This window comes from Ixodes scapularis, unplaced genomic scaffold (assembly GCF_016920785.2).
Source record: "Ixodes scapularis isolate PalLabHiFi unplaced genomic scaffold, ASM1692078v2 PGA_scaffold6__148_contigs__length_123643588, whole genome shotgun sequence".
Lineage (NCBI taxonomy): Eukaryota > Metazoa > Arthropoda > Arachnida > Ixodida > Ixodidae > Ixodes > Ixodes scapularis.
Window position 1 is genome coordinate 48,506,079 of NW_024609881.1, and position 13,002 is coordinate 48,519,080.

Here is a 13,002-nt window from a genome sequence, read left to right on the forward strand (position 1 = left end):
AATCTTTATTGCGGTTTAGTTATAGACACAAATCGAGCGGAGCGTAGAATACATTCCTGCCAGAACTCTTCGACTCTCGTTTCGTGCAAAAGTCAAGCCTAACGAACGTTTTTAGGCAGAATTATTGTCCCACAAAATGTAATGTAATTTCCATTCTAAATATAGCAGCTAAATTATGTGTTGCACATTAGCTAAATTTCCGCTGAATTTCAAGCAGTTTGCTTAACTGCGCCGCTAAATTTAGCGAGGAAATTCTACCTCACATTTTAGGCAGCTCGGCTTTATTACAAAAATCAGTCTTCCTTGAATATTTTCGTCCCACCTTCGGGGAGATCGAGCGGAGTAGGGGCAGCCAAAGAATGCATTTTACATTAAATGTTAACTGTTCATCTTTGAGTTTTTTTTTCTTTCTTCCTAATTAGTGATTTAATGTTATATTCACGTAAGCTCTTCCTTGTATAGTGACTATTTCTATTCTCGCAAAGTTTATTTGACGAGGCTGCGAGAGCTGTCAGCATATTGCGCGATTTGCGCCTAATGCGTTAATTCATATGTTATGTTTTCCATGGGTGACTTCTTGACGTGTAGGTATTTTTATGTGAACCTTTGCTGTGTTGCGTCTTGCGGCTTTCGGGTTAGACAAACTTTTTTGAACAGCTTCGGTTTGTCTTCCACAAGCCTTGTGTTTTTTTGTTGAAAAATATGTGCAGTTTATTATTTTTAAATCTGGTTATACTATTTTTCCGTCTTGATTTATCTTGCATTTTTTTATTTTTATCATTATGTTTATGTTAATAATATTGTAATCCTAACGTTGTATTTATGCTTTTTGTATTTTATTTATTACCTCACATTTTTGTTTACCACTCTATCTGTCTCTTTTTATGTTGCATGCGCCAGCACCAAAACCTTAAGGCCGTGCACCGAATAAAATAAATTCTTCATCCTTGAACGTTATTAATATTATTACTAAATGTATAGCATTTATAGGGTCAGCCTTAGCGCTTTTTTGTTTGTGGCACGTGGCCTCGATGACGTCACATGCCACTGTGAATTCATTCTAAAGGTGCTCTAAAAGCGTAGTATTTATAGGTGTTTTGCAACGTCACCTGATAGGATGACGTCACAGGACACCGTGACGCGCGTGACACTTAGGTTATGTGACACCAGGAGGTTACGTGACACTGTGGCGTCACGGTATCGTGTGACGTGACCTGATGTCACGTCAGATGGTCATGCGATATCAGGTAACACCATGACTTCACGTCGTTATCACGTTATGTTACCACATGACGTCATTGCATCAGTTGACATCATAGTATAGGAGGAGCGTGAAGAGGCCCTATAAATTATATGCATTTAGAATGCCTTTAGAAAAAGCCAATGGCAGTCATCATTATCATCATCATCATTAATATATCATTATTACTCATTATTCCTTAATTAAATTAAACTTATCCTCACATGGCTGTAGGAGTCGGAGTAGGCATCTGCGTATCCCATAAGCCAGGCCCTTCCCTGAGGTCCAGATCTGGTCCAGAGAAGTTCGGTGGAATTGTCCTCCGAGCGGGAGAGGAGGCTGAGCCTTCCGCTGTTGGGGTGCCTCATGCTGTACCAGAAAGAGAAGCAGCGGCCGGCGGGACCCGAAGCACCTAGGCGCTTGGACACCAGGTGGCCTCTGCCCTCCTCGGTCGCGTGGTTCGTGGTGTACATGTACGGGCCTGGAGATACACAAAGTGGATTATTTAGGCACAGATGGGTGTTGGCATACTCTGTTTCACCTCAAGTCCGAATGGGTCTGACGCCACGAGCTGATGGAACCAGTCAAACGTCATAAACACACCATCATCGTGTTTGTCATGTTTCTGTAATGGTTCTATAATCGCCACACCAATCATGTACAGGGAAGGACCAGTGACTTTCGCTTTTGATGTCGTTTGATTGGTCCCATTACCTCGTAGCGTCGGCTGCGTCTGAACTTTAGGTGAAACGAAGTATATTACACGGAATCGGTGGGACCTATGGCTGAGTAGCGCAGATCAGCTCGGAGCACGTGGAGCGAAAACTCGCGCTGTTGAACCCAGGGATCGTGGGTTCAATTTTCACCCGTTCTCACCTACCGAAAGTTTACTGTACTATATTGAGTAAAATATACCCAGGTTACTTAAGGGTTGCGTTTGTTTTTGTTTAGTTTTCAAAGTGTACATTCCTTTTATTCTAGCCCAGCATAAACTGAACTCGAATGTGGATGCCTGTGTGGTTTCTCTAAATTAAACGACGAACCTAATCATTGTATCTTTACGTGCGGAAGAGGAAGGATCGGTGCCGTGTCTTAAGGTCCGACGAGAAGACAGAAAGGAGAAAACTCTCTCTCCCTCAATTCCTACTTTCCATTCGAGAAAGAGGGAGATCCTCCTCCTTCTTGTGGGGAGTAGCTCAGTGAGTCACTGTTGTGGGAAGAGGGGGCGAGAAGAGGGCGAGAGGGAATGAACACAAGGAAACTGGAAACCAGTTTTCTTCCCTACAGAAGACGAATGTGTAGGTCGGCCTCGCAGCGCATGGAGCGAAAGCTCGTGCTGCAGAACCTAGGACTTCTAAGTTCAATCCCCACCTTTGCGCGTTTCGATCTGGACGAACATTGCACCGGCGTGGGGTCGTGTATCACTATTTCGTGATGCTCGTAAAACATCTCAGGCTAGCAGTTGTACTTCACTAACACACTTTCTGGTACTACAAATAGTACGAACAAACTCTGCACTATCTTCACTGCTCGGAATGTACAGAACGAGATAAGTACATGCAAGCCCAGAATGGGAGTTCAGAAACATTTCTAGTAGAAAAAAGTAATTTGAAACTAATGCCATTTTTCTAAAGTAATTCGCTAGTGTGATGAATTACGTTTACACCGTGGTGCATTGTAATGTATATGAATTACATATCATAGTAATTGGGAAAGTAAGTTGTAACGTAATTTTCTAACACAAACGTAATTTCGCCAGCCCTGCAGCTGAGACAGCATAGGCCTATTTTGGCTGAATAACTTCCGGCTGTCTAAAGATACACACAACATAAATAGTACGTGCACAAGAAGAAAGCGTACCTGAATGCCCGACGTCAAGATAAGGGGGCAGCCAGCGGCGACTAAGGATCCCGCCGGCGTACTTGACCCAGTCGAGTTCTGTCGCCTCGTTCTCAGGGAACCACCCGCACTCGTCGTCCCGCTCAAACGAACAGCTTACGTGCAACTCCTCTTCGTCTGATGGAGAGAAAATAAAAACATTTCGGACGGAACCAACTATGTTGCTGTCTAATTAAACGATTAGCTGCAGAGATGATTGAAAGAGCCGCGGCAAGTCACGGGTCAATTTTCCCGCTAAATTTAGCGGCTAAACCGAATTTGTGGGTAGGTGACGTAACCTCAAGCCACGTGATGTCATTTTTCCCGCTAAATTTAGCGGAGAAAATGAATTGGTGTTGAGGGCACGAACATCAAGTCACGTGACGTAAGCTTTCCAGCTAAATTTAGCGGGGAAATTGAATTCGTGCTGAAATCACATCACCTCACATTTTCCCGCTAAGCGTGGAAACTGAATTTATTCATAGGTCACGTGACACCACGTGACGTCATTTTACCCAGTAAAGTTAACGGGGAAACTGCATTGGTATTAAGGACACATTACGTCAATTTTCCCGCTAAACCTATGTGGAAAAATAATTTTTGTATAGGTCAGGTGACATCGTGTCACTTGAAGTCAATTTTTCCGCTAAATTTAGCGTGGGAACTGATCTTGTGCATAGGTCATGTTACATCAAGTGATATCGATTTCCCCGATAAATTTAGCGGGAAAAATAAGAGGCCAGAAACATATCTTGAAGTGGCCTTAAGAGCTCAAGAAAGCTAACCGCTTTATTCGTCGCTTTAAAATCGCTTTAAAAAATGTGAAACCCCATGACGCAAAGTCATATACACACCTAAGAAACATGACTTCCTATCTGATAACCTTAGAGAAGCACAGAATGTGTGAAAATGAGCTGGGCACATGCCGTGTGTGTCCAACGCCACGTGACGTCACAGAGTCACACGTCATCTTAAAGTCACGTGACCTCGTGACTGCCTCATCACGTGGAACCATTGCATCACTCACTTGACGTCAAGTTTGGGTGTCATGTGACGTTGCAGTCCCACACAACGTTTTGATTTAATGTGACGTCACGCTGTTACATGACGTCATGATATCATGTGACGTCACGTAACAAGGTAATATATCACGCGACAGCCCGACGTCAAGGTTATGTTAGCAAAATACCCTTCACGGGACTATATTGCTTATATGACCTTGATCATTGTCGTCCGAGCGTAACGCTCGAGTTCGCGTTCCACAGCCCAGTAGACAAAAATGGCAGCGCGCACAAGGCTATAATTAGCACGGTTTATATACTTTTTTTGCAGGTATACGGCGTCAGGGCGTCGGCATCCTTCCGATAGTGTGGGCAGGTCGGTTATAGTCAAGCATTGCTGAGGCGTACCCACGGCCTCAGCTATACTTGGACATCAGACGACCCACCCACACCAGTGGTAAGATTGTGGCGCCCAGAGGATGCATACTTGCAAGCGTGTATTAAGGCAACCTGCAATGATGTTTACTTTGGCGCTATCCAGCGACTCAAGCAAGAAGCATTGGATATGCCTGGGAGTGGCGGCCGCATCGTTCAAAAGTGAGCTATTACTCTGTTGGCGCCGCTTATCCTATGCGGAGGACAAGTTCGTCTGCTTCTTGCGCAGGGTAGCGGTGACGTCAGAACGCCGAGCCCTGATTGGCTGATCGCGACCCCCTATCTGAGCGTCGTCTGCTCGCAACGTCGTCTGCGTCTGTCTTACCTTTCCTGCGACTTTCGGAACTGCGGAGGGTTCACAAAACGATCTTGCACCAAAAATATGCGTAAGACAAAACTTGGGAACTAATTCGTATTCACGAAACGAAAATTTCGTAAGTTTTGCACAGGTTACGACGAAATCCCACGACAGCTCCGAAGCTGTCTTACGCACTTCTTACGATCAAATCAGCATGGCCGACAGCGTCGCGGTCGGGACGACCAACGGACGTTTATTTTTCTACGTGCGCGTCTCACGCGTCCCGACTTCAAGCAGCAAGAAAAAAGTAAGAAGTACTTGAAACAGACCACGACGAACAAGAACGCTGGATCCACAAACACCCGGGAAAAGCTCCAACGGCCACGATTCCACCGACAACGACCAAGCGAGCACGGCAGATAGGCCTAGCAGGCACTCCGACTCGGCGACCGTCTGCCCATGACCGGCTGGCGTGCTGAATGGAATATGCCCGCGCGACCCTTGGGAACCCTTCCCGTCTTATACTTTGATCGCTGACCTCAGTTTTAGATTAAGAGGTCAATCTCTTCCTCTTGTCATCTCCTTGTTTTCCGAGGCAACGGTGACTCTCGCCGGTAAAAAAGCGGTGAATCTGCGACAGACGCAGGAAAGGTAAAGCAGCCATCGCTTTGACTAGCAGACGTAAAGCAGACGACGTTAACAGCGCCGACCCGCCGACGCCGCTAAAGGGTGAGGAATCTCGCCGCACACGAAAGGAGGGAAAAAGTTTGTGGGAGGGAACTTGCGGACACTAACACGCTCACCTGTCGGTTCTTAGCAAACAAACCTCAGCGTTTCGGGACACCTCGCCAGTGAGTCCTTTGACTTCCCTCCTTGATGCGCGTGTGCTAGTTCATGTTAAACAAAAACAACGTACTACCGCCCGAGTTATTTCGTCTGCCCTCTCTGAAAGGCAAAGCCGAGCTTGCTCGACTTTCAAAAGTCGCAGGAAAGGTAAGACAGGCGCAGACGACGTTGCAAAAGAGCAGACGACGCTCAGATAGGGGGTCGCGATCAGCCAATCAGGGCTCGGCGTTCTGACGTCACCGCTACTTCCTTTCTCATGCGCAGAAGACGAAAATGAGCCCACCTGCGAGGCGTCTATACTTCGTTTCAGCTTCGGTCCGAGCGCGGCTGATGTTATGAGCCGAAGGGCCAATCAAACACCGCAAAACGCGCAGCGTCATGGCGTGCTCTGCGCTTGATAAGACTAGCCGGCGGAGGAGCACGCCGGAGCACGCACAGAGAGACGGCGAATACCGGCTGGTCCTATCAACTGCAGAGAGCACGCCATGACGTTGTGCCTCTTTCGCTGTTTAATTGGCCCTTCGGCTCATAACATCGGCCGCGCTCGGACCGAAGCTGAAACGAAGTATAAGACAGACACAGACGACGTTGCAAAGGAGCAGACGACGCTCAGATAGGGGGTCGCGATCAGCCAATCAGGGCTCGGCGTTCTGACGTCACCGCTACTTCCTTTCTCATGCGCAGAAGACGAAAATGAGCCCACTTGCGAGGCGTCTAAGACAGACACAGACGACGTTGCAAAGGAGCAGACGACGCTCAGATAGGGGGTCGCGATCAGCCAATCAGGGCTCGGCGTTCTGACGTCACCGCTACTTCCTTTCTCATGCGCAGAAGACGAAAATGAGCCCACCTGCGAGGCGTCTAAGACAGACGCAGACGACGTTGCGAGCATACGACGTTGCAAAGGAGCAGACGACGCTCAGATAGGGGGTCGCGATCAGCCAATCAGGGCTCGGCGTTCTGACGTCACCGCTACTTCCTTTCTCATGCGCAGAAGACGAAAATGAGCCCACCTGCGAGGCGTCTAAGACAGACGCAGACGACGTTGCGAGCATACGACGTTGCAAAGGAGCAGACGACGCTCAGATAGGGGGTCGCGATCAGCCAATCAGGGCTCGGCGTTCTGACGTCACCGCTACTTCCTTTCTCATGCGCAGAAGACGAAAATGAGCCCACTTGCGAGGCGTCTAAGACAGACGCAGACGACGCTGCAAAGGAGCAGACGACGCTCAGATAGGGGGTCGCGATCAGCCAATCAGGGCTTGGCGTTCTGACGTCACCGCTACTTCCTTTCTCATGCGCAGAAGACGAAAATGAGCCCACCTGCGAGGCGTCTAAGACAGACGCAGACGACGTTGCGAGCATACGACGTTGCAAAGGAGCAGACGACGCTCAGATAGGGGGTCGCGATCAGCCAATCAGGGCTCGGCGTTCTGACGTCACCGCTACTTCCTTTCTCATGCGCAGAAGACGAAAATGAGCCCTCTTGCGAGGCGTCTAAGACAGACGCAGACGACGTTGCAAAGGAGCAGACGACGCTCAGATAGGGCGTCGCGATGAGCCAATCAGGGCTCGGCGTTCTGACGTCACCGCTACTTCCTTTCTCATGCGCAGAAGACGAAAATGAGCCCACCTGCGAGGCGTCTAAGACAGACGCAGACGACGTTGCGAGCATACGACGTTGCAAAGGAGCAGACGACGCTCAGATAGGGGGTCGCGATCAGCCAATCAGGGCTCGGCGTTCTGACGTCACCGCTACTTCCTTTCTCATGCGCAGAAGACGAAAATGAGCCCACTTGCGAGGCGTCTAAGACAGACGCAGACGACGCTGCAAATGGAGCAGACGACGCTCAGATAGGGGGTCGCGATCAGCCAATCAGGGCTCGGCGTTCTGACGTCACCGCTACCTCCTTTCTCATGCGCAGAAGACGAAAATGAGCCCACCTGCGAGGCGTCTAAGACAGAGGCAGACGACGTTGCGAGCATACGACGTTGCAAAGGAGCAGACGACGCTCAGATAGGGCGTCGCGATGAGCCAATCAGGGCTCGGCGTTCTGACGTCACCGCTACTTCCTTTCTCATGCGCAGAAGACGAAAATGAGCCCACCTGCGAGGCGTCTAAGACAGACGCAGACGACGTTGCGAGCATACGACGTTGCAAAGGAGCAGACGACGCTCAGATAGGGCGTCGCGATGAGCCAATCAGGGCTCGGCGTTCTGACGTCACCGCTACTTCCTTTCTCATGCGCAGAAGACGAAAATGAGCCCACTTGCGAGGCCTATTGTCTGAAGCAAGAAATACTGGGTAGGCCAGGATACCGTGATCACATAACATGTCAGTACGTCGGAAGTTACGGCCCTGCCGTGCCAATCGGAAGGTGACTACTTAACACCGGAGTGCGCTTTTAGTGCGAAGAGCTATCAGACTTTTCACTGCGTCACGCTCCGATATCTGTGCGCTGCGCTCGTATATGTAACGCATATCAAAGCCGTCGGCATGAAATGTGGGACATGTCGTTCACATGTCGTTTACCCTCTTAATAATAATAATAATAATAATAATAATAATAATAATAATAATAATAATAATTTATTTGGGTAGATATTTCTTCAAATCGAGGCACGGGTCTGTCAAAGCCAGTAAAGGCTTGTGGGACAGCACCCTACAGGTCATAGTCACAATATCCCCACACACAAACAGTATCAAGCTCATCATCTAGTATCTGCTCTCGAATGAAATAAAATATGACGAAAAAAAAACATACACATAGGTTCAATAACTACACTGTGATGCTATAGATGGATATGTAGAAATAAAAACCATACACGCGCACACACACTCACGCATAGTTGTGTTGTTCAATTGAAATCTTTGAGCACTTGTTTGAGTTCTTTTAGAGAGTTCACACCATATATGGTTTCTGGCAAGTCATTGAAGGTTGAAGGCACATAAAAATTGCGAACACGTTTTCCATAGTTCGTGGTGATAAAAGGCACTTTATAGCGTTCGGTCCGACGAAGTGATCTAGACACTGTGTGAGGCTCTTTATAGTTATCGTTCCAAAAATATTTCAATACAACAGTCTGAATGAATAAAGCATGGAATAGTGGCAAACCTAAAGTTGTTATTTTTTCTTCTTCAGTTTGTGACGATGAACAGTAGACAATGCTCTTAAACATTCCTTTCAAAATTGAATGAATTTTTTGGCACCATATCACAGACCCATGCCCGAAAATTGTTATGCCATACCTTAAAACACTGTACGCTAACGCTTGAGCTATCATCTTTTTGGTTGATATAGGAATTAATGATCTTGTATTATAGAGTAAGCAGGACACCTTTCTCAGTTTTTTACAGATATAAGACATGTGAATCCATGACAAAGCACTATCAAACTCAATTTCTAAATACCTAACCTGATCTGCATAAGGCACTGAGCAGCAGTTGCTGTCTGCACAGTCAGACGTATGCATGTAAAGTGGATGATCAAATGTTATGATTCTTAGGGGATTATGAAAGCAAATAAGTTTAGTTTTTGATATATTTACCTCAAGACAATTTCTTTTAAACCAGTCAAGTAAGCAGCACGTATCTTTTTGAAGTAGCGTCGTTGCTGTAGCATAATCAAGATGGAGCGAGAGCAACACCGTGTCGTCAGCGTATTGGAATAGCCTACATGTGGAGACAGCGTTGGACATATCGTTGACAAACACGTTGAAAAGAAGAGGTGACAAAATAGATCCCTGGGGGACTCCAGCTTTTAAATTTACCTTGGAGCTTCGTCTATTGTTTATAGAGACTACTTGTGTACGGCCGCTCAAAAAGTTTTGAAGTAGAGAAAAGAATGGACCGCGGAATCCAATTTTATGTAATTTTTTAAGTAGAATGCTATGGCTGACCGTGTCGAATGCCTTCGCCACATCAATAAAAAGTGCACATGCGACTTGACGCCTTTCAAAAGCAAGATGCAGTTCATCAGAAAAATCTTCCAGAAGTGGTTGGGTACCCCGGCCACTAACGAAATTATATTGTCTAGATGATAGAATATCAAAGCTATCTAGATACGACGTCATAGTATTAAGGATATGTTTTTCCAAAATTTGGACTATACAAGGTAAAATTGAAATTGGACGGTAATTGTTAAGTTTTTTACGCTCTCCACCTTTGAATAAAGGCTTTACTAAGGCACTCTTCAAATCATCCGGAATTTTCCCATTGGAAATGAAACCATTTAACATATAAAGGAGTACGTGCTTTATAAAATCATAATTTCTCCGTAGGTCTTCTGCATTGATTCCATCTATACCAGGGGACTTGTTTGATTTAAAACTGAAAAGTGCAGTTCTAACATCAAGCTCCGTCATCTGAGGAAGGAAAGCCGAAGAAGCATTTGAGTCTACAGTCCCTGCCGAAAACAGAGCGTCATCACGGGCTACTCCGGAGAATTTAGCGAAGAACGTATTAAAGTCCTCAACCAGTTGCGTTGTATCGTGACCGAATGCTTTCTCGAGTGTGTGATCAATTGATTTATTAATCCCCATGCCTCGTAGTTGATTCACCAAACACCAGGTATGTGATATACTTGACCTTGCTTTAAAAAATTTATCTCGAAAATATTTTCTTTTTGCCGAACGTATCAGCGCGTTTAAACGATTTCGTGTACTGCGGAACTCTGTCTTCAACTGAGAATTTTTTGGAGAACGTCGGCATCGTGCCCAAAGGGCATCTTTAGACCTAATTGCTAACAGAATGTCATCAGTTAGCCAGTCGTGTTCGTTCCGACGTCTCCTCACAGTGATGACCTTTTTTGCTTGTATCTTGAAGGCACAAAATTGATCTCTAAACCTACTGTAAACGTCGTCAAAGTTATCACTAGATAACAAAATGTTCCAATCATTCGTCCTAACCAAGTTATCAAACTTCGTTCGATCAATTATTTCAATTATTTTTGATGTCTCTTTCGGTGGTTTAACATTGAGTTGTGGCATAAGTTGAGATGCCACGAAGTAATGGTCGGAGAGTTTTTGCTCAATTACTGCTGATTTTGCAACTATATTCGGTGCGCGTACATTAATATTTACGCGCACCGAATAATAATAATAATAATAATAATAATAATAATAATAATAATAATAATAATAATAATAATAATAATAATAATCAATCAATCAATCAATCAATCAATCAATGTTTTTATTCGTGCCCGGGAACAACCTTGCGGTCTTGGTACAGGTGCACTGTGTTAACATGTAAGGCAGAACAGGGTATAAAGCAATAGTACGGACAACACAAACAACGGACAAGCCCTAGAAAAATACACTTAACAATTATAAAAAGTAAACACAAAGTCACAACACACGATAAGCTTAATGGTACTACCGCCAACACCAATTGCTAAATAATAATAATAATAATAATACTAATAATAATAATAATAATAATAATAATAATAATAATAATAAGAATAACAACAAATATAATAATAATAATAATAATAATAATCAATCAATCGATCGATCGATCAATCAATCAATCAATGTTTTTATTGAAGTGCCCAGGAACAACCTTGCGGTCTTAGTACAGGTGCACTCAGGAAACATGAAAAACAACACTACACACAACAAACAAATAGTAAGCAACACAACACTTAAAAAAGATCACATATGTCACATAAACTCGCTAGGCTATACCACCACGATAGCGAAAGGAAAGGAAAGCGAGAGTATAAAAATTGGTTCTGAGCAACTTAATCAGGTGCAAAAAATGGGAAGCCAAATTTAGGTGAGGAACTTTAGCGCTCTGATGAACTCCGGTGTGTTATTGTTAAATATGTCAATAGAGTCTGTAAAAGAGGAATTATAGGTGTGCCCAATTCTCGACACGGGGTCGTGAAGATTAGTTACGGGAGCATTGTAGAAGGATGCATTTTGCCTTGTAGTTTTTACGGGAATTTTCAAACGCACATTTGATATCAATGATGTGCAGTCAGTGATGCCATGAATAAGTTTGTACAGAAATAGGATGTCGGCATGTTCTCTCCTACGCCGCAGGGTGGGCAATGCCAAGCTATGTTAAACTGGGACTGCTGGATCATCGTTTGAGGTGGACGCATTGCGCGACGAGAAACGATGTCTGTAGATGCATAAGAACTTATTCTGAACACGTTCGATTCTAGCCGAGGTTGTCGCGCAGATTCCATTCCATACAACAGAGGCATACTCGACGTGTGGTCGACATAAAGCACTGTACAGTGTCACAAAAGTACTAGGGTTATTAAACTCTTTAGTAATGCGGCACGTGATACCAAGCGTACGTAAAGCTGAGCTCACAATATGGTCAACATGACTCGAAAAGCGTAATGTACTATCAAATACAACTCCAAGGTCTTTGATTTCATTCACACGTGTCAAAAGAACTGACTGAATGTCATAAGAGAATAATAATAATAATAACAATCAATCAATCAATCAATCAATGTTTATTAAAGTGTCCAGGAACAACCAATTGGTCTTAGTGCTGGCACACTAAAAAAAATGAGCAAAAACACACACATACAAACACGCATACACGCGAGTGCAGAAGGAGAACGTAGTTCTCCAGTCTGAGAATAAAAATATTAACAAGTATGAAAGACACTAAGATTAACAAGGGAAATCAAAAGCACAAAACAGAGACATCACCAGGTGTGAGAGCAAAAAGCAAATACTACATCAGCGCTTCAACTGATCAGCCCTTTTCCTGCAAGAGGAAGATTTGAACAGCATTTCCGAACTTGCTCCCGCATGAGTTAAAAAAATCAATTGTGTCAGAGTAGCGATTATAACACTCCGCCGATCTTTGGATCGGGTTTAAGTTGCTAAAATGTCGAGCTATATAAAAAGATGATTGGAGCCGTGTAGGCACACGTGGAACTCTGAGGCTCACTTCGGACAGAAGGCTGGGAGAGTTAATCGAGCCGTGCAGGGTCTTAAACAAAAACAACAAATCTGCCTTCACCCGACGCTGCTGGAGGCTCAACAAGTTGACAAGTTGCGAGTTACACACACCGTTCAGACAAGGATTACCATTCTCATGGTAACGATATTTAAAGATAGAAATAAATTTGTTTTGGACTCGCTCGACAGATGAGCTGTTGGTTTTGGAAATGCCGTTCCAAACAACCGAGGCGTACTCTAGCTGGGATCTAACTAAGGAACAATACAGCGTAAAAAAAGCGGACGGGCTTTTGAACTCCTTCGTTATGCGAGACACGACACCTAACGTGCGCGAGGCCGATTGAACCACTTTGATGACGTGAGTGTCA

General features: G+C 44.9%; 1 protein-coding gene across 1 annotated transcript in view; it reads right to left on the reverse strand.

Moving 5' to 3' along the window:
• The window catches only part of LOC8032364 (MAM and LDL-receptor class A domain-containing protein 1), a 235,723-nt gene that overhangs the window by 42,219 nt on the left and 180,502 nt on the right, over positions 1-13,002 (reverse strand). The window contains exons 48-49 of the mRNA XM_040206373.3: positions 3,101-3,256; positions 1,465-1,721 (exon numbers count right to left, since the gene is read on the reverse strand). Of these exons, the coding sequence (XP_040062307.2) occupies positions 1,465-1,721; positions 3,101-3,256 (413 nt within the window). The remainder of the gene's footprint in view (positions 1-1,464; positions 1,722-3,100; positions 3,257-13,002) is intronic.